Source organism: Hoplias malabaricus, chromosome 4 (assembly GCF_029633855.1).
Source record: "Hoplias malabaricus isolate fHopMal1 chromosome 4, fHopMal1.hap1, whole genome shotgun sequence".
NCBI classification, from domain to species: Eukaryota; Metazoa; Chordata; class Actinopteri; order Characiformes; family Erythrinidae; genus Hoplias; species Hoplias malabaricus.
Window position 1 is genome coordinate 68,709,729 of NC_089803.1, and position 27,366 is coordinate 68,737,094.

The 27,366-nt window shown below is 45.7% G+C and overlaps 1 protein-coding gene across 1 annotated transcript in view; it reads right to left on the bottom strand.

Moving 5' to 3' along the window:
- The window catches only part of exoc4 (exocyst complex component 4), a 253,279-nt gene that overhangs the window by 85,025 nt on the left and 140,888 nt on the right, over nucleotides 1–27,366 (bottom strand). Inside the window, exon 11 of the mRNA XM_066669357.1 lies at nucleotides 18,272–18,485. Within this exon, the coding sequence (XP_066525454.1) occupies nucleotides 18,272–18,485 (214 nt within the window). The remainder of the gene's footprint in view (nucleotides 1–18,271; nucleotides 18,486–27,366) is intronic.

A 27,366-nucleotide genomic window follows, 5' to 3' on the forward strand; every position in this document is an offset into this window, starting at 1 on the left:
ACACACACACGCTCTCAAACAAAACCACTCATTCATTCACTAAATCACACACACACACACACAGAGACACACACACACACAGAGACACACACACGCTCTCAAACAAAACCACTCATTCATTCACTCAATCACACACACACAGAGACACACACACACACACACACACAGACACACACACACACGCTCTCAAACAAAACCACTCATTCATTCACTAAATCACACACACACACACAGAGACACACACACGCTCTCAAACAAAACCACTCATTCATTCACTCAATCACACACACACACAGACACACACGCTCTCAAACAAAACCACTCATTCACTCACTCAATCACACACACACACACACACACACAGAGACACACACACGCTCTCAAACAAAACCACTCATTCACTCACTCAATCACACACACACACACACACACACACACACACACACTCAAACACTCACTCAATCACACACACACACGCTCTCAAACAAAACCACTCATTCATTCACTCAATCACACACACACACACACACACACACACACACACACACAGAGACACACACACGCTCTCAAACAAAACCACTCATTCATTCACTAAATCACACACACACACACACAGAGACACACACACACACAGAGACACACACACGCTCTCAAACAAAACCACTCATTCACTCACTCAATCACACACACACACACACTCTCAAACAAAACCACTCATTCACTCACTCAATCACACACACACACACACACACAGAGACACACACACGCTCTCAAACAAAACCACTCATTCACTCACTCAATCACACACACACACACGCTCTCAAACAAAACCACTCATTCACTCACTCAATCACACACACAGAGACACACACTCACTCAATCACACACACACACTCAATCACACACACACACGCCCTCAAACAAAACCACTCATTCACTCACTCAATCACACACACACACACACACACACAAACACTCACTCAATCACACTCACACACTCTCTCAAACAAAACCACTCATTCACTCACTCAATCACACACACACACACAAACACTCACTCAATCACACTCACACACGCTCTCAAACAAAACCACTCATTCACTCACTCAATCACACACACAGAGACACACACTCACTCAATCACACACACACACACACTCAATCACACACACACACGCCCTCAAACAAAACCACTCATTCATTCACTAAATCACACACACACACACAGACACACAAACACTCACTCAATCACACACACAGAGACACACACTCACTCAATCACACACACACACACACTCAATCACACACACACACGCCCTCAAACAAAACCACTCATTCACTCACTCAATCACACACACACACACACACAAACACTCACTCAATCACACTCACACACTCTCTCAAACAAAACCACTCATTCACTCACTCAATCACACACACACATACAGAGACACACACACACAAACACTCACTCAATCACACTCACACACTCTCTCAAACAAAACCACTCATTCACTCACTCAATCACACACACACAAACACTCACTCAATCACACTCACACACGCTCTCAAACAAAACCACTCATTCACTCACTCAATCACACACACAGAGACACACACTCACTCAATCACACACACACACACACTCAATCACACACACACACGCCCTCAAACAAAACCACTCATTCATTCACTAAATCACACACACACACACAGACACACAAACACTCACTCAATCACACACACAGAGACACACACTCACTCAATCACACACACACACACACTCAATCACACACACACACGCCCTCAAACAAAACCACTCATTCACTCACTCAATCACACACACACACACACACACACAAACACTCACTCAATCACACTCACACACTCTCTCAAACAAAACCACTCATTCACTCACTCAATCACACACACACATACAGAGACACACACACACAAACACTCACTCAATCACACTCACACACTCTCTCAAACAAAACCACTCATTCACTCACTCAATCACACACACACACACAAACACTCACTCAATCACACTCACACACGCTCTCAAACAAAACCACTCATTCACTCACTCAATCACACACACAGAGACACACACTCACTCAATCACACACACACACACACTCAATCACACACACACACGCCCTCAAACAAAACCACTCATTCATTCACTAAATCACACACACACACACACACACACACACACAGAGACACACACACACACACACACAGAGACACACACACGCTCTCAAACAAAACCACTCATTCACTCACTCAATCACACACACACACACGCTCTCAAACAAAACCACTCATTCACTCACTCAATCACACACACACACACGCTCTCAAACAAAACCACTCATTCATTCACTAAATCACACACACACACAGAGACACACACACGCTCTCAAACAAAACCACTCATTCATTCACTCAATCACACACACACAGAGACACACACACACACACACAGACACACACACACACGCTCTCAAACAAAACCACTCATTCATTCACTAAATCACACACACACACACAGAGACACACACACGCTCTCAAACAAAACCACTCATTCATTCACTCAATCACACACACACACAGACACACACACACACGCTCTCAAACAAAACCACTCATTCACTCACTCAATCACACACACACACACACGCTCTCAAACAAAACCACTCATTCACTCACTTAATCACACACACACACACACACACACACACACACTCAAACACTCACTCAATCACACACACACACGCTCTCAAACAAAACCACTCATTCATTCACTCAATCACACACACACACACACACACACACACACACAGTGACACACACACGCTCTCAAACAAAACCACTCATTCATTCACTAAATCACACACACACACACACAGAGACACACACACACACAGAGACACACACACGCTCTCAAACAAAACCACTCATTCATTCACTCAATCACACACACACAGAGACACACACACACACACACACACAGACACACACACACACGCTCTCAAACAAAACCACTCATTCATTCACTAAATCACACACACACACACAGAGACACACACACGCTCTCAAACAAAACCACTCATTCATTCACTCAATCACACACACACACAGACACACACGCTCTCAAACAAAACCACTCATTCACTCACTCAATCACACACACACACACACACACACAGAGACACACACACGCTCTCAAACAAAACCACTCATTCACTCACTCAATCACACACACACACACACACACACACACACACACACTCAAACACTCACTCAATCACACACACACACGCTCTCAAACAAAACCACTCATTCATTCACTCAATCACACACACACACACACACACACACACACACACACACACAGAGACACACACACGCTCTCAAACAAAACCACTCATTCATTCACTAAATCACACACACACACACACAGAGACACACACACACACAGAGACACACACACGCTCTCAAACAAAACCACTCATTCACTCACTCAATCACACACACACACACACTCTCAAACAAAACCACTCATTCACTCACTCAATCACACACACACACACACACACACACAGAGACACACACACGCTCTCAAACAAAACCACTCATTCACTCACTCAATCACACACACACACACGCTCTCAAACAAAACCACTCATTCACTCACTCAATCACACACACAGAGACACACACTCACTCAATCACACACACACACTCAATCACACACACACACGCCCTCAAACAAAACCACTCATTCACTCACTCAATCACACACACACACACACACACAAACACTCACTCAATCACACTCACACACTCTCTCAAACAAAACCACTCATTCACTCACTCAATCACACACACACACACAAACACTCACTCAATCACACTCACACACGCTCTCAAACAAAACCACTCATTCACTCACTCAATCACACACACAGAGACACACACTCACTCAATCACACACACACACACACTCAATCACACACACACACGCCCTCAAACAAAACCACTCATTCATTCACTAAATCACACACACACACACACACACACACACACACAGAGACACACACACACACACACAGAGACACACACACGCTCTCAAACAAAACCACTCATTCACTCACTCAATCACACACACACACACGCTCTCAAACAAAACCACTCATTCACTCACTCAATCACACACACACACACGCTCTCAAACAAAACCACTCATTCATTCACTAAATCACACACACACACAGAGACACACACACACGCTCTCAAACAAAACCACTCATTCATTCACTCAATCACACACACACAGAGACACACACACACACACACAGACACACACACACACGCTCTCAAACAAAACCACTCATTCATTCACTAAATCACACACACACACACAGAGACACACACACGCTCTCAAACAAAACCACTCATTCATTCACTCAATCACACACACACACAGACACACACACACACGCTCTCAAACAAAACCACTCATTCACTCACTCAATCACACACACACACACACACGCTCTCAAACAAAACCACTCATTCACTCACTCAATCACACACACACACACACACACACACACACACACACTCAAACACTCACTCAATCACACACACACACGCTCTCAAACAAAACCACTCATTCATTCACTCAATCACACACACACACACACACACACACACAGTGACACACACACGCTCTCAAACAAAACCACTCATTCATTCACTAAATCACACACACACACACACAGAGACACACACACACACAGAGACACACACACGCTCTCAAACAAAACCACTCATTCTTTCACTCAATCACACACACACAGAGACACACACACACACACACACAGACACACACGCTCTCAAACAAAACCACTCATTCACTCACTCAATCACACACACACACACACACACAGAGAGACACACACACGCTCTCAAACAAAACCACTCATTCACTCACTCAATCACACACACACACACACTCTCAAACAAAACCACTCATTCACTCACTCAATCACACACACACACACACACACAGAGAGACACACACACGCTCTCAAACAAAACCACTCATTCACTCACTCAATCACACACACACACACGCTCTCAAACAAAACCACTCATTCACTCACTCAATCACACACACAGAGACACACACTCACTCAATCACACACACACACTCAATCACACACACACACGCTCTCAAACAAAACCACTCATTCACTCACTAAATCACACACACACACACAGACACACACACGCTCTCAAACAAAACCACTCATTCACTCACTCAATCACACACACACACACACACAGAGACACACACACACGCTCTCAAACAAAACCACTCATTCATTCACTAAATCACACACACACAGACACACACACGCTCTCAAACAAAACCACTCATTCACTCACTCAATCACACACACACAGACACACACACACACGCTCTCAAACAAAACCACTCATTCATTCACTAAATCACACACACACAGACACACACACGCTCTCAAACAAAACCACTCATTCATTCACTCAATCACACACACACACACACACACACACGCTCTCAAACAAAACCACTCATTCATTCACTCAATCACACACACACACACACACACGCTCTCAAAAAAACCACTCATTCATTCACTCAATCACACACACACACACACAAACACACGCTCTCAAACAAAACCACTCATTCATTCACTCAATCACACACACACACACACACACGCTCTCAAACAAAACCACTCATTCACTCACTCAATCACACACAAACACACGCTCTCAAACAAAACCACTCATTCATTCACTCAATCAAACACACACACAGACACACACACGCTCTCAAACAAAACCACTCATTTATTCACTCAATCACACACACACACACACAGAGACACACACACACGCTCTCAAACAAAACCACTCATTCATTCACTAAATCACACACACACACACAGAGACACACACACACACAGAGACACACACACGCTCTCAAACAAAACCACTCATTCACTCACTCAATCACACACAAACACACGCTCTCAAACAAAACCACTCATTCATTCACTAAATCACACACACACACACAGACACACACGCTCTCAAACAAAACCACTCATTCATTCACTAAATCACACACACACACACACAGAGACACACACACACGCTCTCAAACAAAACCACTCATTCATTCACACACACACAGAGACACACACACACAGAGACACACACACACACACACAGAGACACACACACACGCTCTCAAACAAAACCACTCATTCACTCACTCAGTCACACACACACACACAGAGACACACACACGCTCTCAAACAAAACCACTCATTCATTCACTCAATCACACACACACACAGACACACACACACACGCTCTCAAACAAAACCACTCATTCACTCACTCAATCACACACACACACACACACGCTCTCAAACAAAACCACTCATTCACTCACTCAATCACACACACACACACACACACACACACACACACTCAAACACACACACACACGCTCTCAAACAAAACCACTCATTCATTCACTCAATCACACACACACACAGAGACACACACACACACAGAGACACACACACGCTCTCAAACAAAACCACTCATTCATTCACTAAATCACACACACACACACACAGAGACACACACACACACAGAGACACACACACGCTCTCAAACAAAACCACTCATTCATTCACTCAATCACACACACACAGAGACACACACACACACACACACACAGACACACACACACACGCTCTCAAACAAAACCACTCATTCATTCACTAAATCACACACACACACACAGAGACACACACACGCTCTCAAACAAAACCACTCATTCATTCACTCAATCACACACACACACAGACACACACGCTCTCAAACAAAACCACTCATTCACTCACTCAATCACACACACACACACACACAGAGAGACACACACACGCTCTCAAACAAAACCACTCATTCACTCACTCAATCACACACACACACACACACACACACACACACACACACACACACACACTCAAACACTCACTCAATCACACACACACACGCTCTCAAACAAAACCACTCATTCATTCACTCAATCACACACACACACACACACACACACACACACACACAGAGACACACACACGCTCTCAAACAAAACCACTCATTCATTCACTAAATCACACACACACACACACAGAGACACACACACACACAGAGACACACACACGCTCTCAAACAAAACCACTCATTCACTCACTCAATCACACACACACACACACTCTCAAACAAAACCACTCATTCACTCACTCAATCACACACACACACACACACACACAGAGAGACACACACACGCTCTCAAACAAAACCACTCATTCACTCACTCAATCACACACACACACACGCTCTCAAACAAAACCACTCATTCACTCACTCAATCACACACACAGAGACACACACTCACTCAATCACACACACACACACTCAATCACACACACACACGCTCTCAAACAAAACCACTCATTCACTCACTAAATCACACACACACACAGACACACACACGCTCTCAAACAAAACCACTCATTCACTCACTCAATCACACACACACACAGACACACACACGCTCTCAAACAAAACCACTCATTCATTCACTAAATCACACACACACAGACACACACACGCTCTCAAACAAAACCACTCATTCACTCACTCAATCACACACACACAGACACACACACACACGCTCTCAAACAAAACCACTCATTCATTCACTAAATCACACACACACAGACACACACACGCTCTCAAACAAAACCACTCATTCATTCACTCAATCACACACACACACACACACGCTCTCAAACAAAACCACTCATTCATTCACTCAATCACACACACACACACACACACACACGCTCTCAAACAAAACCACTCATTCATTCACTCAATCACACACACACACACACAAACACTTGCTCTCAAACAAAACCACTCATTCATTCACTCAATCACACACACACACACACAGAGACACACACACACGCTCTCAAACAAAACCACTCATTCATTCACTAAATCACACACACACACACAGAGACACACACACACACAGAGACACACACACGCTCTCAAACAAAACCACTCATTCACTCACTCAATCACACACAAACACACGCTCTCAAACAAAACCACTCATTCATTCACTCAATCACACACACACACACACACACACACACGCTCTCAAACAAAACCACTCATTCATTCACTAAATCACACACACACACACAGACACACACGCTCTCAAACAAAACCACTCATTCATTCACTAAATCACACACACACACACACACACACACAGAGACACACACACACGCTCTCAAACAAAACCACTCATTCATTCACACACACACAGAGACACACACACACACACACACAGAGACACACACACACGCTCTCAAACAAAACCACTCATTCACTCACTCAATCACACACACACACACACACGCTCTCAAACAAAACCACTCATTCATTCACTCAATCACACACACACACACAGAGACACACACACGCTCTCAAACAAAACCACTCATTCACTCACTCAATCACACACACACACACACTCAAACACTCACTCAATCACACACACACACGCTCTCAAACAAAACCACTCATTCATTCACTCAATCACACACACACACACACACACACACACACACTCAATCACACACACACGCTCTCAAACAAAACCACTCATTCATTCACTCAATCACACACACACACACACACAGAGACACACACACACGCTCTCAAACAAAACCACTCATTCATTCACTAAATCACACACACACACACACACACACACACACACACACACACACACACACTCAAACAAAACCACTCATTCACTCACTCAATCACACACAAACACACGCTCTCAAACAAAACCACTCATTCATTCACTCAATCAAACACACACACAGACACACACACGCTCTCAAACAAAACCACTCATTTATTCACTCAATCACACACACACACACACAGAGACACACACACACGCTCTCAAACAAAACCACTCATTCATTCACTAAATCACACACACACACACAGAGACACACACACACACAGAGACACACACACGCTCTCAAACAAAACCACTCATTCACTCACTCAATCACACACAAACACACGCTCTCAAACAAAACCACTCATTCATTCACTAAATCACACACACACACACAGACACACACGCTCTCAAACAAAACCACTCATTCACTCACTCAATCACACACACACAGACACACACACACACGCTCTCAAACAAAACCACTCATTCATTCACTAAATCACACACACACAGACACACACACGCTCTCAAACAAAACCACTCATTCATTCACTCAATCACACACACACACACACACGCTCTCAAACAAAACCACTCATTCATTCACTCAATCACACACACACACACACACACACACGCTCTCAAACAAAACCACTCATTCATTCACTCAATCACACACACACACACACAAACACTTGCTCTCAAACAAAACCACTCATTCATTCACTCAATCACACACACACACACACAGAGACACACACACACGCTCTCAAACAAAACCACTCATTCATTCACTAAATCACACACACACACACAGAGACACACACACACACAGAGACACACACACGCTCTCAAACAAAACCACTCATTCACTCACTCAATCACACACAAACACACGCTCTCAAACAAAACCACTCATTCATTCACTCAATCACACACACACACACACACACACACACGCTCTCAAACAAAACCACTCATTCATTCACTAAATCACACACACACACACAGACACACACGCTCTCAAACAAAACCACTCATTCATTCACTAAATCACACACACACACACACACACACACAGAGACACACACACACGCTCTCAAACAAAACCACTCATTCATTCACACACACACAGAGACACACACACACACACACACAGAGACACACACACACGCTCTCAAACAAAACCACTCATTCACTCACTCAATCACACACACACACACACACGCTCTCAAACAAAACCACTCATTCATTCACTCAATCACACACACACACACAGAGACACACACACGCTCTCAAACAAAACCACTCATTCACTCACTCAATCACACACACACACACACTCAAACACTCACTCAATCACACACACACACGCTCTCAAACAAAACCACTCATTCATTCACTCAATCACACACACACACACACACACACACACACACTCAATCACACACACACGCTCTCAAACAAAACCACTCATTCATTCACTCAATCACACACACACACACACACAGAGACACACACACACGCTCTCAAACAAAACCACTCATTCATTCACTAAATCACACACACACACACACACACACACACACACACACACACACACACACTCAAACAAAACCACTCATTCACTCACTCAATCACACACAAACACACGCTCTCAAACAAAACCACTCATTCATTCACTCAATCAAACACACACACAGACACACACACGCTCTCAAACAAAACCACTCATTTATTCACTCAATCACACACACACACACACAGAGACACACACACACGCTCTCAAACAAAACCACTCATTCATTCACTAAATCACACACACACACACAGAGACACACACACACACAGAGACACACACACGCTCTCAAACAAAACCACTCATTCACTCACTCAATCACACACAAACACACGCTCTCAAACAAAACCACTCATTCATTCACTAAATCACACACACACACACAGACACACACGCTCTCAAACAAAACCACTCATTCATTCACTAAATCACACACACACACACAGACACACACGCTCTCAAACAAAACCACTCATTCATTCACTAAATCACACACACACACACACAGAGACACACACACACGCTCTCAAACAAAACCACTCATTCATTCACACACACACAGAGACACACACACACACACACACACACACAGAGACACACACACACGCTCTCAAACAAAACCACTCATTCACTCACTCAGTCACACACACACACACAGAGACACACACACGCTCTCAAACAAAACCACTCATTCATTCACTCAATCACACACACACACAGACACACACACACACGCTCTCAAACAAAACCACTCATTCACTCACTCAATCACACACACACACACACACGCTCTCAAACAAAACCACTCATTCACTCACTCAATCACACACACACACACACACACACACACACACACACTCAAACACACACACACACGCTCTCAAACAAAACCACTCATTCATTCACTCAATCACACACACACACACACACACACACACAGAGACACACACACGCTCTCAAACAAAACCACTCATTCATTCACTAAATCACACACACACACACACACAGAGACACACACACACACAGAGACACACACACGCTCTCAAACAAAACCACTCATTCATTCACTCAATCACACACACACAGAGACACACACACACACACACACACAGACACACACACACACGCTCTCAAACAAAACCACTCATTCATTCACTAAATCACACACACACACACAGAGACACACACACGCTCTCAAACAAAACCACTCATTCATTCACTCAATCACACACACACACAGACACACACGCTCTCAAACAAAACCACTCATTCACTCACTCAATCACACACACACACACAGAGAGACACACACACGCTCTCAAACAAAACCACTCATTCACTCACTCAATCACACACACACACACACACACACACACACACACACACACACACACACACTCAAACACTCACTCAATCACACACACACACGCTCTCAAACAAAACCACTCATTCATTCACTCAATCACACACACACACACACACACACACACACACACACAGAGACACACACACGCTCTCAAACAAAACCACTCATTCATTCACTAAATCACACACACACAGAGACACACACACACACAGAGACACACACACGCTCTCAAACAAAACCACTCATTCACTCACTCAATCACACACACACACACACTCTCAAACAAAACCACTCATTCACTCACTCAATCACACACACACACACACACACAGAGAGACACACACACGCTCTCAAACAAAACCACTCATTCACTCACTCAATCACACACACACACACGCTCTCAAACAAAACCACTCATTCACTCACTCAATCACACACACAGAGACACACACTCACTCAATCACACACACACACACTCAATCACACACACACACGCTCTCAAACAAAACCACTCATTCACTCACTAAATCACACACACACACAGACACACACACGCTCTCAAACAAAACCACTCATTCACTCACTCAATCACACACACACACAGACACACACACGCTCTCAAACAAAACCACTCATTCATTCACTAAATCACACACACACAGACACACACACGCTCTCAAACAAAACCACTCATTCACTCACTCAATCACACACACACAGACACACACACACACGCTCTCAAACAAAACCACTCATTCATTCACTAAATCACACACACACAGACACACACACGCTCTCAAACAAAACCACTCATTCATTCACTCAATCACACACACACACACACACGCTCTCAAACAAAACCACTCATTCATTCACTCAATCACACACACACACACACACACACACGCTCTCAAACAAAACCACTCATTCATTCACTCAATCACACACACACACACACAAACACACGCTCTCAAACAAAACCACTCATTCATTCACTCAATCACACACACACACACACAGAGACACACACACACGCTCTCAAACAAAACCACTCATTCATTCACTAAATCACACACACACACACAGAGACACACACACACACAGAGACACACACACGCTCTCAAACAAAACCACTCATTCACTCACTCAATCACACACAAACACACGCTCTCAAACAAAACCACTCATTCATTCACTCAATCACACACACACACACACACACACACGCTCTCAAACAAAACCACTCATTCATTCACTAAATCACACACACACACACAGACACACACGCTCTCAAACAAAACCACTCATTCATTCACTAAATCACACACACACACACACACAGAGACACACACACACGCTCTCAAACAAAACCACTCATTCATTCACACACACACAGAGACACACACACACACACACAGAGACACACACACACGCTCTCAAACAAAACCACTCATTCACTCACTCAATCACACACACACACACACACGCTCTCAAACAAAACCACTCATTCATTCACTCAATCACACACACACACACAGAGACACACACACGCTCTCAAACAAAACCACTCATTCACTCACTCAATCACACACACACACACACACTCAAACACTCACTCAATCACACACACACACGCTCTCAAACAAAACCACTCATTCATTCACTCAATCACACACACACACACACACACACACACACTCAATCACACACACACGCTCTCAAACAAAACCACTCATTCATTCACTCAATCACACACACACACACACACAGAGACACACACACACGCTCTCAAACAAAACCACTCATTCATTCACTAAATCACACACACACACACACACACACACACACACACTCAAACAAAACCACTCACTCAATCACACACACACACACACTCAAACAAAACCACTCATTCATTCACTCAATCAAACACACACACAGACACACACACGCTCTCAAACAAAACCACTCATTTATTCACTCAATCACACACACACACACACACAGAGACACACACACACGCTCTCAAACAAAACCACTCATTCATTCACTAAATCACACACACACACACAGAGACACACACACACACAGAGACACACACACGCTCTCAAACAAAACCACTCATTCACTCACTCAATCACACACAAACACACGCTCTCAAACAAAACCACTCATTCATTCACTCAATCACACACACACACACACACACACACGCTCTCAAACAAAACCACTCATTCATTCACTAAATCACACACACACACACAGACACACACGCTCTCAAACAAAACCACTCATTCATTCACTAAATCACACACACACACACACAGAGACACACACACACGCTCTCAAACAAAACCACTCATTCATTCACACACACACAGAGACAAACACACACACACACACAGAGACACACACACACGCTCTCAAACAAAACCACTCATTCATTCACACACACACAGAGACACACACACACACACACACAGAGACACACACACACGCTCTCAAACAAAACCACTCATTCACTCACTCAATCACACACACACACACACACACGCTCTCAAACAAAACCACTCATTCATTCACTCAATCACACACACACACAGAGACACACACACGCTCTCAAACAAAACCACTCATTCACTCACTCAATCACACACACACACACACACACACACACACACACACACACACACACTCAAACACTCACTCAATCACACACACACACGCTCTCAAACAAAACCACTCATTCATTCACTCAATCACACACACACACACACACACACACTCAATCACACACACACGCTCTCAAACAAAACCACTCATTCATTCACTCAATCACACACACACAGAGACACACACACACGCTCTCAAACAAAACCACTCATTCACTCACTCAGAGACACACACACACGCTCTCAAACAAAACCACTCATTCATTCACTAAATCACACACACACACACACACACACTCAAACAAAACCACTCATTCACTCACTCAATCACACACACAGAGACACACACTCACTCAATCACACACACACACACACACACACTCAATCACACACACACACGCTCTCAAACAAAACCACTCATTCATTCACTAAATCACACACACACACACACACACGCTCTCAAACAAAACCACTCATTCACTCACTCAATCACACACACACACACACTCTCTCTCAAACAAAACCACTCATTCATTCACTCAATCACACACACAGAGACACACACACATTCTCAAACAAAACCACTCATTCATTCACTCAATCACACACACAGAGACACACACACACACTCAAACAAAACCACTCATTCATCACTCAATCACACACACACACTCTCTCTCAAACAAAACCACTCATTCACTCACTCAATCACACACACACACAGAGACACACACACACTCTCTCTCAAACAAAACCACTCATTCATCACTCAATCACACATACACACACACACACTCTCTCTCAAACAAAACCACTCATTCATCACTCAATCACACAGACACACACACACACTCAAACAAAACCACTCATTCATCACTCAATCACACACACACACACAGAGACACACACACACACTCAAACAAAACCACTCATTCATCACTCAATCACACACACACACACACAGAGACACACACACACACTCAAACAAAACCACTCATTCACTCACTCAATCACACACACACACACACAGAGACACACACACACACTCAAACAAAACCACTCATTCATCACTCAATCACACATACACACACACACTCTCTCTCAAACAAAACCACTCATTCATTCACTCAATCACACACACAGAGACACACACACATTCTCAAACAAAACCACTCATTCATCACACAATCACACACACACACACAGAGACACACACACACACACACTCTCTCTCTCTCAAACAAAACCACTCATTCATCACTCAATCACACACACACACACACGCTCTCAAACAAAACCACTCATTCATTCACTCAATAACACACACTGCCAGTTCAAGTTCAGGTGACAATTCAAAGAGGAACAGCCCCCTGAGCCCTTGTGTTACTTTCAACTGCTGTATGGCACTACATTAGTCAGATACAGTTTTACTGAACAGCTTTAAGAAAGGGACAGCAGCATTATGCACACCTCCACACTGCCTTTAATGGATTTCTGGGCAAATAACCTGTTAAAAACTAAAGCCAATGAATGAATAAATAAATAGGACTCCTGCCCTCAGTGATGATGAGGTTTGGGCTCTGGGGGGAGGCCAGTTGATTGTTTTTAGGACAGTTTTCAGAATCCACCACTGTCTCTTTTCACACTGCCGTCACTGGACAGTCTAACACACTGGAGAAGAGCATTAATGACGACCCAGGCCTGTCACATCAGCTCTCTGTACCTGTTCTGACTGGCACATAGCTAAGGGGAGGAAGGGGGAGGGTCCATCCCATCCACACAGAGGGAGTGAAGCCTATACCGTGGTTTTTCCAATTCTGCCAAAGCATCAACAGGGATTGAACCCTCCCTTTCCCAGTGATAGAGCCAGCGCTTTCTTGTGCTAGAGGGATACCTTACATCATATCAAATAAAAATATATCTCCTGACAAAAATGAATAATTTGAAACTAGTCTCTGAATTTCAAACATTACGACACGTGAACATTTCTTTAAGAAACGGCTTCACAGAAGTTGTTTACCAAACTAAAGGAAAGACACAATGGAATAAATGCAGCAGAAGCTCTGGAAGATTAGTCTGTGCTTATTGTGAAGACGCCAAGGTCACCTTCGTTCACAATCACGCTCCTGACAGACAGATCATAGAAGATAGCAGGATAAAAAAAAGAACAAAACCCTGTGTGGAGTGTGTGTGTGTGTGTGTGTGTGTGTGTTGGCAAGGCCAGCAGCAAGTTGAGCATAGCAGCATCTTTCACTCCCCAATGGTTAAAAAAGCACGACTGTCTCCCTGGCAATGAAAGTGCCACTTCCCGTGCCAGAGGAAATGGCCCAGGGGGAGACAGACAGCTGACAGCTGCTCTCCACAGAGATGAGCTGTGCATTATATAACCAGCAGTTAAGCGTCAATCCCAGGTTAGCCAGAATCAAACACAATCTCGCTTCCAATTTTGAACCGCTGAGATAAGTGTTTGGATGGCCTTCACCAGATCCCTCACATGCAGTTAAACTGAGGTGACATGGGGAAATACATTTAGTTATTCAGCTTACGCTCTCACACCAGAGACTTGCTCGCCAACCTCCGGCGCTGAACCCATGCAGTAATTTGTGGCTAAGTGGCTTTCTGAAGGAGGTCAATGACCGTGGGCATCATCTGGGATCAAACCCATGACACTGGCAACTCAAGATCATTGAAGACAAGGGTTTCCCAAACTATGGGTGGCTTGATTTACAAATGGGATTGTGGTGTAATCTCGACTTGTATTTTATTAAATTCAAAGGGTGGCATAGTCGCTGTCACACAGCTCCAGGATCAAGCCATGTTCCATGTGATCAACTGTCTGTGAGGAGTGTGGTGTGTTCTCCCTGTGTCTGCGTGGGTTTCCTCAGGGTGACTGTCTGTGAGGAGTGTGGTGTGTTCTCCCTGTGTCTGCGTGGGTTTCCTCAGGGTGACTGTCTGTGAGGAGTGTGGTGTGTTCTCCCTGTGTCTGCGTGGGTTTCCTCCGGGTGACTGTCTGTGAGGAGTGTGGTGTGTTCTCCCTGTGTCTGCGTGGGTTTCCTCCGGGTGACTGTCTGTGAGGAGTGTGGTGCGTTCTCCCTGTGTCTGCGTGGGTTTCCTCCGGGTGACTGTCTGTGAGGAGTGTGGTGTGTTCTCCCTGTGTCTGCGTGGGTTTCCTCAGGGTGACTGTCTGTGAGGAGTGTGGTGCGTTCTCCCTGTGTCTGCGTGGGTTTCCTCCGGGTGACTGTCTGTGAGGAGTGTGGTGTGTTCTCCCTGTGTCTGCGTGGGTTTCCTCCGGGTGACTGTCTGTGAGGAGTGTGGTGCGTTCTCCCTGTGTCTGCGTGGGTTTCCTCAGGGTGACTGTCTGTGAGGAGTGTGGTGTGTTCTCCCTGTGTCTGCGTGGGTTTCCTCAGGGTGACTGTCTGTGAGGAGTGTGGTGTTCCGGTTTCCTCCCACGGTCCAAAAACACACGTTGGTAGGTGGATTGGCGACTCAAAAATGTCTATAGGTGTGAGTGTGTGAGTAAATGTGAGTGCGTGTGTTGCCCTGCGATGGACTGGCACTCCCTTCAGGGTGTGTCTCTGCCTTGCACCCAGTGATTCTGTGTAGGCTTTGGACCCACCGCGACCCTGAACTGGATAAGCGCTTACAGATAATGAATGAATGAATGAATGAATGAATGATAAATGACATGAACTTGGTAAGTATAAAATGTGTTAGAGGGACTGAGGGCCTACCTGTAACAGAGGCCTCTGGACGCCCAGGTTCTTCATGGTGTCTGCACTGGCCAGGATCTTCAGGGGGTCTGCCACTTTAGTAACAGCCTCTATCTCCTTGTTGGTCTCAGTGCGAACCTGGTTGAGGAAGAGGTCGTTGATGTAGTAGGTGAGGAAGGTGCGGAGTTGGCACTGCTTGCCTGGCCCCATACTCAGCTCCACCTCCTGAATAAACCTGTGTAGATAGAAACGGCACTGATTTAGCAAAATCAGACCAGGAGTGTGGTTGTGGACCCCAGTAAGGTGGTCCATTAGAACAGTAGTTTTCAAACCTTTTTTCAAGTGACCCACGTTTTCTCCATTGATTTCTAGTGAAACAGAAAACATCACTAGTAAAACACTGATGTCTCGGTAGGGAGCAAATTCACATCCAGTTCTACCTTAAATGGTGAATCAATTTCATTCTAGTAAAAACACTTCTCTGTAATATTTAAGGTGGAACAGGACAGTTCAAAACAATAACTGTGGAATAAGAATCTGAATTATCACAGAAGAGAAAGGAGCAGGTGATAAGAAATAATAGTTGAACACTTCTGATGGCGTATGATGCCTTAAATGTACCTTAAAAGTCCAGTTGGGCTCATCTGACATCACTGCAGACTGGCTTAGATCCGTAAAGAGCACTGCTAATCACCTGGGAATGCCCAGTTCTTTTATTTTATTTGTGTTATTAGAAGGTATCAGGCCCTTTAAGGGTCATCCTTTTCTTAGGGAGTGATTTTAACCGCTACACCGTGTAAATCAGTTCCAAGGACGACACTCGAAAACAAAAGGTAGGGGTAAAAATAAGAAATGGGGGCTGCAGCAGCTGGGCTCACTACACAGTCGGGGTTGCAGTGTAATGTAAAGCCTGCACAAGTGGGTGTTGAGCATGTGCATATTCCTTTTTGTGTTTAAATGCCTAGGAGGTCTTGAGGAAGAACCAGTACCAATCCCAACCTACAGCTACATGAGCATCTCTAATGTCTGGCAAAGCTCAGGAAGAACCGCCAGCGGCTTACGACGTGAGAGTGTAATGGTGATCATTTTATGACGTCCCAATAGACATATTTATGTTGAGGTCTTGAGGAAGCACACAAAGGTAGCTGCTAAATTGAGGGTCAAACTAATTTGTAGGGGACAGTGGATACTCAGTTTGAGACAGACTGTTCCCTGTGGGCAGACAGCAGACATTACAGCCTCGGCTCCATCTGCCATGAGCGTCGTAACAGTATGTGGATGTGCTATAATTTCACTGTGGAACTGAACTGTCTGATTGCTAACATGAATGAAGCCTTCCCGCCGTGTAAATCCTGCCTTGTCACATGTCTGTCATTTACACAGCACTGGCTCCAGAATACGGGACGCCCAAGGCAAGACTTCACTTTAGAGGCAGATCCTTACTGAACGCCTCCACTCTGATCGTAACATTAGCGGCGCTTGTTGAAACAAGGCTGGCTCCTAATGGAGCTCCTCATACATTAAAGGGTTGTTACACCTTAAAGCTTTCGTTTACATTAGATACTGGAAATGCTGCTTTTAATTACAAATGACAACCATCTTAAAGAAAGTTAACATGTGATTTCTGTTCCTTCAGCCTCTGCAGTGCCCACCCTGCTATACTGGTTCATGAAAAGTGGCCACAAGATTGTGGACACCTGTTCCTCCATTTCATCAATCCTCTACTCTTCTGGGAAGGCACTGTAAGGATTTGATGGCATTCAGCCACATGAACATCAGTGAGGTGAGGTACCGATGCTGGATGCTTTAAAAAGATGCAGTAGGCACCATTTTGAAACACAGCTCACTGTTAAAATAAAGTCAATACAATAAGAAAAGTGGTCGCATATGATTAAGGCACTTTAGAAAAGAGCCAAAAAGCCTAGAGATTTCGGAATAAACATGCGTCAAAGTGAAAGTAAACGAAGGACCACAGCAGCTTTGACCAAGTGCTAGGATTTTACCACCAAATGAGAGAAAATCACAGGCTCAGAGCATGTGCACATTACTTAGGGTCATCTGGAGTCCAACAGTCCACACACTGTGAAATAAAACTGTGCTGCATCTTACACAGACCCCTCATCTGAGTCTCTCCAATCACAGCGCTGGGCCCAAGTTTATGTGAGAGCACAAAGACGAGATTAAAACGCAGCAAAACAGACACAACGCACTGAAAATGAGAATGGAGAAGAAGAGGAACCGAGGGAAAACGGCTAAAAACCCGAGCTTCTTCTCCTCGCTCCTCACTGCTGTGCGCTGAGGTCGGTGTGAACAGCGAGCGGCTCATTACGGTCTAAAGGAACAGTTGATGAAACCACAGGGCTGTTTAAACGGGGGAGAACGCTGTTGTGGGGTTTGAAAACTGTTAAATACACATTGAAATCCTTACAGCGCAGAAACAAGGAGCAACTTATTAAATTATATTTGAAAAGGGTTTTTGTTGTGAAGCATGGCAGGGGTAAATCAGAAGAAGGGGAGTGGAGTTCAGGGGGACAGGAGGTCCCATGCCAGCTGACGGTGCCCATAGATCAGCCGAGGAGTGCTGATTGATCACTGTGTACACAGAGCATTACACCTTAAACCGCTTCGTTCAGCAATGCACCAGCCAATTAGTCAATCTGGCTGAAGGGAGCTGTGTGTGCCATGTTTGGGAGTGTGTGTGTGTGTGTGTGTGTGAGAGAGAGAGAGACACTAGCACACCTTAACACCTCGGAATCTGCTGGCCTGGTTTATTCACATAGCCATTAAGACTAACGCTTTCCCTAAAACCACAAACACTCTCCTTAACGGCCACAACTTGGGCCATCATCAAGCACATAAACGGAGCAGGAATAGTTTATGAGCGCTCACCACTGCAGTCGCCGTCTCAATGCGCTCATCAAAGGGAACATTAGCGCAGATGGGTTTGTGCAAATTGGCACATAATAATGTTTCAATAATTGTATAAAAAGGCACCAGTGTAACAATCAGTGAGAACAAATGACCATCTGGTCACAAACCCAAGGCCTTTTTTATCAGGAGGTGAGAGGAGCCCAATCAGACCTGAAGTCCGCAGTCAGATCTGAGCAGTACAATTCATGTCCTTAATAGTGACCTTAGTTCTATGTAAATATTTAAAAAAAAAATACAGCTCCAGGGACCTCCTGGAGCTCCTGGAGGTTGTGGGTTTGATTCCCGCTCCGGGTGACCATCTGTGAGGAGTGTGGTGTGTTCTCCCTGTGTCTGCATGGGTTTCCTCCGGGTGACTGTCTGTGAGGAGTGTGGTGTGTTCTCTCTGTGTTCACGTGGGTTTCCTCCGGGTGACTGTCTGTGAGGAGTGTGGTGTGTTCTCTCTATGTCTGCGTGGGTTTCCTCCAGGTGACTGTCTGTGAGGAGTGTGGTGTGTTCTCTCAGTGTTCACGTGGGTTTCCTCTGGGTGACTGTCTGTGAGGAGTGTGGTGTGTTCTCTCAGTGTTCGCGTGGGTTTCCTCCGGGTGACTGTCTGTGAGGAGTGTGGTGTGTTCTCTCAGTGTGCACGTGGGTTTCCTCCGGGTGACTGTCTGTGAGGAGTGTGGTGTGTTCTCTCTGTGTTCACGTGGGTTTCCTCCGGGTGACTGTCTGTGAGGAGTGTGGTGTGTTCTCTCTATGTCTGCGTGGGTTTCCTCCAGGTGACTGTCTGTGAGGAGTGTGGTGTGTTCTCTCAGTGTTCACGTGGGTTTCCTCCAGGTGACTGTCTGTGAGGAGTGTGGTGTGTTCTCTCAGTGTGCACGTGGGTTTCCTCCGGGTGACTGTCTGTGAGGAGTGTGGTGTGTTCTCCCTGTGTCTGCGTGGGTTTCCTCCGGGTGACTGTCTGTGAGGAGTGTGGTGTGTTCTCTCAGTGTTCACGTGGGTTTCCTCCAGGTGACTGTCTGTGAGGAGTGTGGTGTGTTCTCTCTGTGTTCACGTGGGTTTCCTCCGGGTGACTGTCTGTGAGGAGTGTGGTGTGTTCTCTCTATGTCTGCGTGGGTTTCCTCCAGGTGACTGTCTGTGAGGAGTGTGGTGTGTTCTCTCAGTGTTCACGTGGGTTTCCTCCGGGTGACTGTCTGTGAGGAGTGTGGTGTGTTCTCTCAGTGTGCACGTGGGTTTCCTCCGGGTGACTGTCTGTGAGGAGTGTGGTGTGTTCTCCCTGTGTCTGCGTGGGTTTCCTCCGGGTGACTGTCTGTGAGGAGTGTGGTGTGTTCTCCCTGTGTCTTCGTGGGTTTCCTCCGGGTGACTGTCTGTGAGGAGTGTGGTGTGTTCTCCCTGTGTCTGCGTGGGTTTCCTCCGGGTGACTGTCTGTGAGGAGTGTGGTGTGTTCTCCCTGTGTCTGCGTGGGTTTCCTCCGGGTGATTGTCTGTGAGGAGTGTGGTGTGTTCTCCCTGTGTCTGCGTGGGTTTCCTCCAGGTGACTGTCTGTGAGGAGTGTGGTGTGTTCTCTCTGTGTTCACGTGGGTTTCCTCTGGGTGACTGTCTGTGAGGAGTGTGGTGTGTTCTCTCTGTGTTCACGTGGGTTTCCTCCGGGTGACTGTCTGTGAGGAGTGTGGTGTGTTCTCTCTATGTCTGCGTGGGTTTCCTCCAGGTGACTGTCTGTGAGGAGTGTGGTGTGTTCTCTCAGTGTTCACGTGGGTTTCCTCCGGGTGACTGTCTGTGAGGAGTGTGGTGTGTTCTCTCAGTGTGCACGTGGGTTTCCTCCGGGTGACTGTCTGTGAGGAGTGTGGTGTGTTCTCCCTGTGTCTGCGTGGGTTTCCTCCAGGTGACTGTCTGTAAGGAGTGTGGTGTGTTCTCTCTGTGTCTGCGTGGGTTTCCTCCAGGTGACTGTCTGTGAGGAGTGTGGTGTGTTCTCTCAGTGTCTGCGTGGGTTTCCTCCAGGCGACTGTCTGTGAGGAGTGTGGTGTGTTCTCTCAGTGTTCGCGTGGGTTTCCTCCGGGTGACTGTCTGTGAGGAGTGTGGTGTGTTCTCTCAGTGTGCACGTGGGTTTCCTCCGGGTGACTGTCTGTGAGGAGTGTGGTGTGTTCTCCCTGTGTCTGCGTGGGTTTCCTCCAGGTGACTGTCTGTAAGGAGTGTGGTGTGTTCTCTCTGTGTCTGCGTGGGTTTCCTCCAGGTGACTGTCTGTGAGGAGTGTGGTGTGTTCTCTCAGTGTCTGCGTGGGTTTCCTCCAGGTGACTGTCTGTGAGGAGTGTGGTGTGTTCTCTCAGTGTTCGCGTGGGTTTCCTCCGGGTGACTGTCTGTGAGGAGTGTGGTGTGTTCTCTCAGTGTCTGCGTGGGTTTCATTGGGCTTCCCAAATTTTCTCAGATACTCAGGTCTACCCCCTCACTATTGAACTGTCTATTTCAAGCTTTACAGAGTGACTCACTGCATCACAGATGCAGCTTTCAATGTAAGAAATTTGACCTTTGGGTTCCCAAATGACACAATCATCCACACACAGGACATAATTGGGGAAGACTGCGAGTTCCATTCCCAGCAACGCTACAGCCATCTGTGGAGCAGAGTCCAGAAGGTTGTAATTGGCCTCATTCTCTCTAGTTGAATAGGGTGTTTTTCTTCCCCTGTTTGGTAGCATTGTGTGATGGGAGATCCAGATAGTCGTTGGGAATTGGCCAAATGCTGCTGAGAAAAACTGGAGAAAACTGTTCTATTCACTCAATTTGGCAACACTGAGCTTTTCATACACGCTGTAAGAAATGACATATTTGTACACAGTGGAGAAAAGCAGCATTTAATTAGACGCAGAGTCCATTTAATTCTAGTCACATGACATAATTCTTTCTGAGGTTATTGTTTATTTAACTTTGAACTCCTTAAAAGAGGACATCTACTACCTTTTCGACAAGGCAACAGAGTTCTGGAGTTTTACTGAAACGTGCTCAAAGTATCTAAAGGATCAAACCCCACAGCAGCGTTCCCCCCGCCCCCATTCGCCCGTTCACCCAATCAGAGCTGTGATTGGAGAGACTCGGACGAAGAGGCGGGACCGTTCTAAAGTGTTCGCTTGATGTCAGGAATGGAGCAGATTCAGAGCAGCTTGTATTAGCAGCCTACAAAAAACTGACTAGGTGGCCTTGTTTCACAGTGTGTGCGTTGGTAGGCTCCAGATTTACACGTTTATGTGCACACGCACTGAACAATTTATTTTTTTTCCTAATATTTCCTCTTTAAAACAGGTGTTTTTATCAGTCACACGTGTTTGTGCTACTTACTTTTATAATAAATATATCCTTACAGCTTTAAATATCTGTTATCTATCCATTTCCTAATATTGACAGTACTGAGATTATAATTACCTGTCATGGTGAACCGATGGTGATTCATTTATTGTGATTTATTCATTATTCCATTGCGTTTAGAACATTTATGAAGAACCTGATTTAGATGCAGTTAAAGAGGAGGGAATAAATTGGCTGTGCCTTCCTTTCCTCACTGTTTGCAGAGGACGAAGCCCATGATAATGATTACACTAATTAACCAATCAAGTGAAAGTTATAATATGGAAATTCCTGCAGCGTCAGTGCGGAACATTATCTCAAATGGAAATTGACTTAAAAGAGCAGTGCGTCTCAAAGGCCTCGTTGAATAGTGTCATCATTTAGCGATAAAAAAATAATAATAAAAAATAAAAGAAACACTCCTCGGCCGATCCATCATGTCTTCAGCTTAAATGCCCTCGACCAAATTATTCACACCATATGCTGCTTGTGCATCGCTCTCTCGCTACGCCTCTCCCTCTCGGATATTATTTCACTCCCATAAATCTCTCTGATCACTTGCATTAGGAAGTAAATATGAGGTGACGGCTGCCATAGATGCCTGTTGGCTTTCTCTGGCTAATCAAATTCTGCTCAGCTCGAGTCGGCTGGGGACGAGCAAGCAGAGCAGAGGCGGAGTGTGTGTGTGTGACCACACCGGTGGTGCTGACAGAATCGCTTGTGGAGGGAAGCACCACTAACAGACGCCATCAACCATGGTGTCAGCTGTGGAGAAGTGAAATGATCATCATAGTTATAATAAATAAAAAAAATTCGAAAGATACATGCAGCCAGAGCACAGTATCCCAGAACAACAAGGACACATGCTGCTCCGAAGAGCACAGGAGAGCAATTAGAGCCACCCAGGACCACAGAGCGTGCTCTGAGATCGAGCATGTGGAGACTTACATCATTTCTCCCCCATCGGGGATTATTTCACTGCCATTACAGAGATTCTACAACATATTTTCATCTGCAAACAACTACAGCCAAATAAGATATCACCCAGTTTAACAAGTCAATAAACATAACTTGAAATCTGCAGGTGATTATTGATATATAAAACTAACTGAGCAGATATTAGCTTTAGCCCAACACTTTTAATCACACACACAAAGCCCTGCCGTCAAGCACCCCCCCTCCAACCCCCACAGCTTAACCCCCAACCCTTCACACCCCAAGATCACCCCCAACCCCCACAGCTTAACCCCCAACCCTTCACACCCCAAGATCACCCTCAACCCCCACAGCTTAACCCCAACCCTTCACACCCCAAGATCACCCTCCAACCCCCACAGCTTAACCCCAACCCTTCACACCCCAAGATCACCCCCAACCCCCACAGCCTAACCCCAACCCTTCACACCCCAAGATCACCCCCCAACCCCCACAGCTTAACCCCAACCCTTCACACCTCAAGATCACCCCCAACCCCCACAGCTTAACCCCAACCCTTCACACCCCAAGATCACCCTCCAACCCCCACAGCTTAACCCCAACCCTTCACACCTCAAGATCACCCCCAACCCCCACAGCTTAACCCCAACCCTTCACACCCCAAGATCACCCTCCAACCCCCACAGCTTAACCCCAACCCTTCACACCCCAAGATCACCCCCAACCCCCACAGCCTAACCCCAACCCTTCACACCCCAAGATCACCCTCCAACCCCCACAGCTTAACCCCAACCCTTCACACCCCAAGATCACCCTCCAACCCCCACAGCCTAACCCCAACCCTTCACACCCCAAGATCACCCCCCAACCCCCACAGCCTAACCCCAACCCTTCACACCCCAAGATCACCCCCCCAACCCCCACAGCCTAACCCCAGCCCTTCACACCCCAAGATCACCCCCCAACCCCCACAGCTTAGCCCCAACCCTTCACACCCCAAGATCACCCCCCCAACCCCCACAGCTTAACCCCAACCCTTCACACCCCAAGATCACCCCCCCAACCCCCACAGCCTAACTCCAACCCCTCACACCCGACCCCCACAGCCTAATCTTAACCCCCACCCCCACACCTCAACACTAATGCCCCCACATCTTAACCCCAACACTTCACACCCCAAGACCACCACACCCCCACTCCCCATCCCTCCTCATTCTAACCCAAACACTGTACTGAATCACTGAACTATACTAAATTTGTCAATCCACTTCTTGCCCAGGTCATAGCTCTTGCATCTTCATGTCTTTCTTCCACCATAAAAAAATATCCCCACCAATGATCAGAGAGAACTCTCAGCAGGGCAGTGCCACCGAGTTTGAATGCAGTCAGTGCTATGACACAGAGCAGGGAAGAAGTGAGAGGAAACCGAAGTAGGCAGAATGGGTCGATTCTTTAATTAACTCTGCAACCATGAACACAGTAAAGAGGTTACAATAAATGAACGAATAAATATAGGAACGATATGTATTAGCCATTTTAAAATAAGCGTTACCACTGCCCTAATTCACGTTAACGTTTATATAAATGCTTCCACCAGAATTTCCAAAAATATCTCTACAAGGTGACCTTCAGAGTCCGGTCTCACCCTATCAAAGGAGCGAGACGTGCCGCAGCACTCACTCTCAATGTGCCTCACTGGTGCAGCGTGTTCAGCAGGTGGAGAGAGCCGTGCTGAGATAGGACACTTCTCATTACTGCATTGTGCCGTGATGTGTGGTATGTCAGAGGCAATGGGTGAATGTGAGGGTGTGTGTTTGTTACAGAGCCCAGTCTCACACATGCTGACAGGTGTTTGAAGGTTTAGCCAGAGCTCTGTCTCAGATAAGAAAGAGAAGACACAAGAAGAGAGATAGAGGAGAGAGAGAGAGAGAGAGAGAG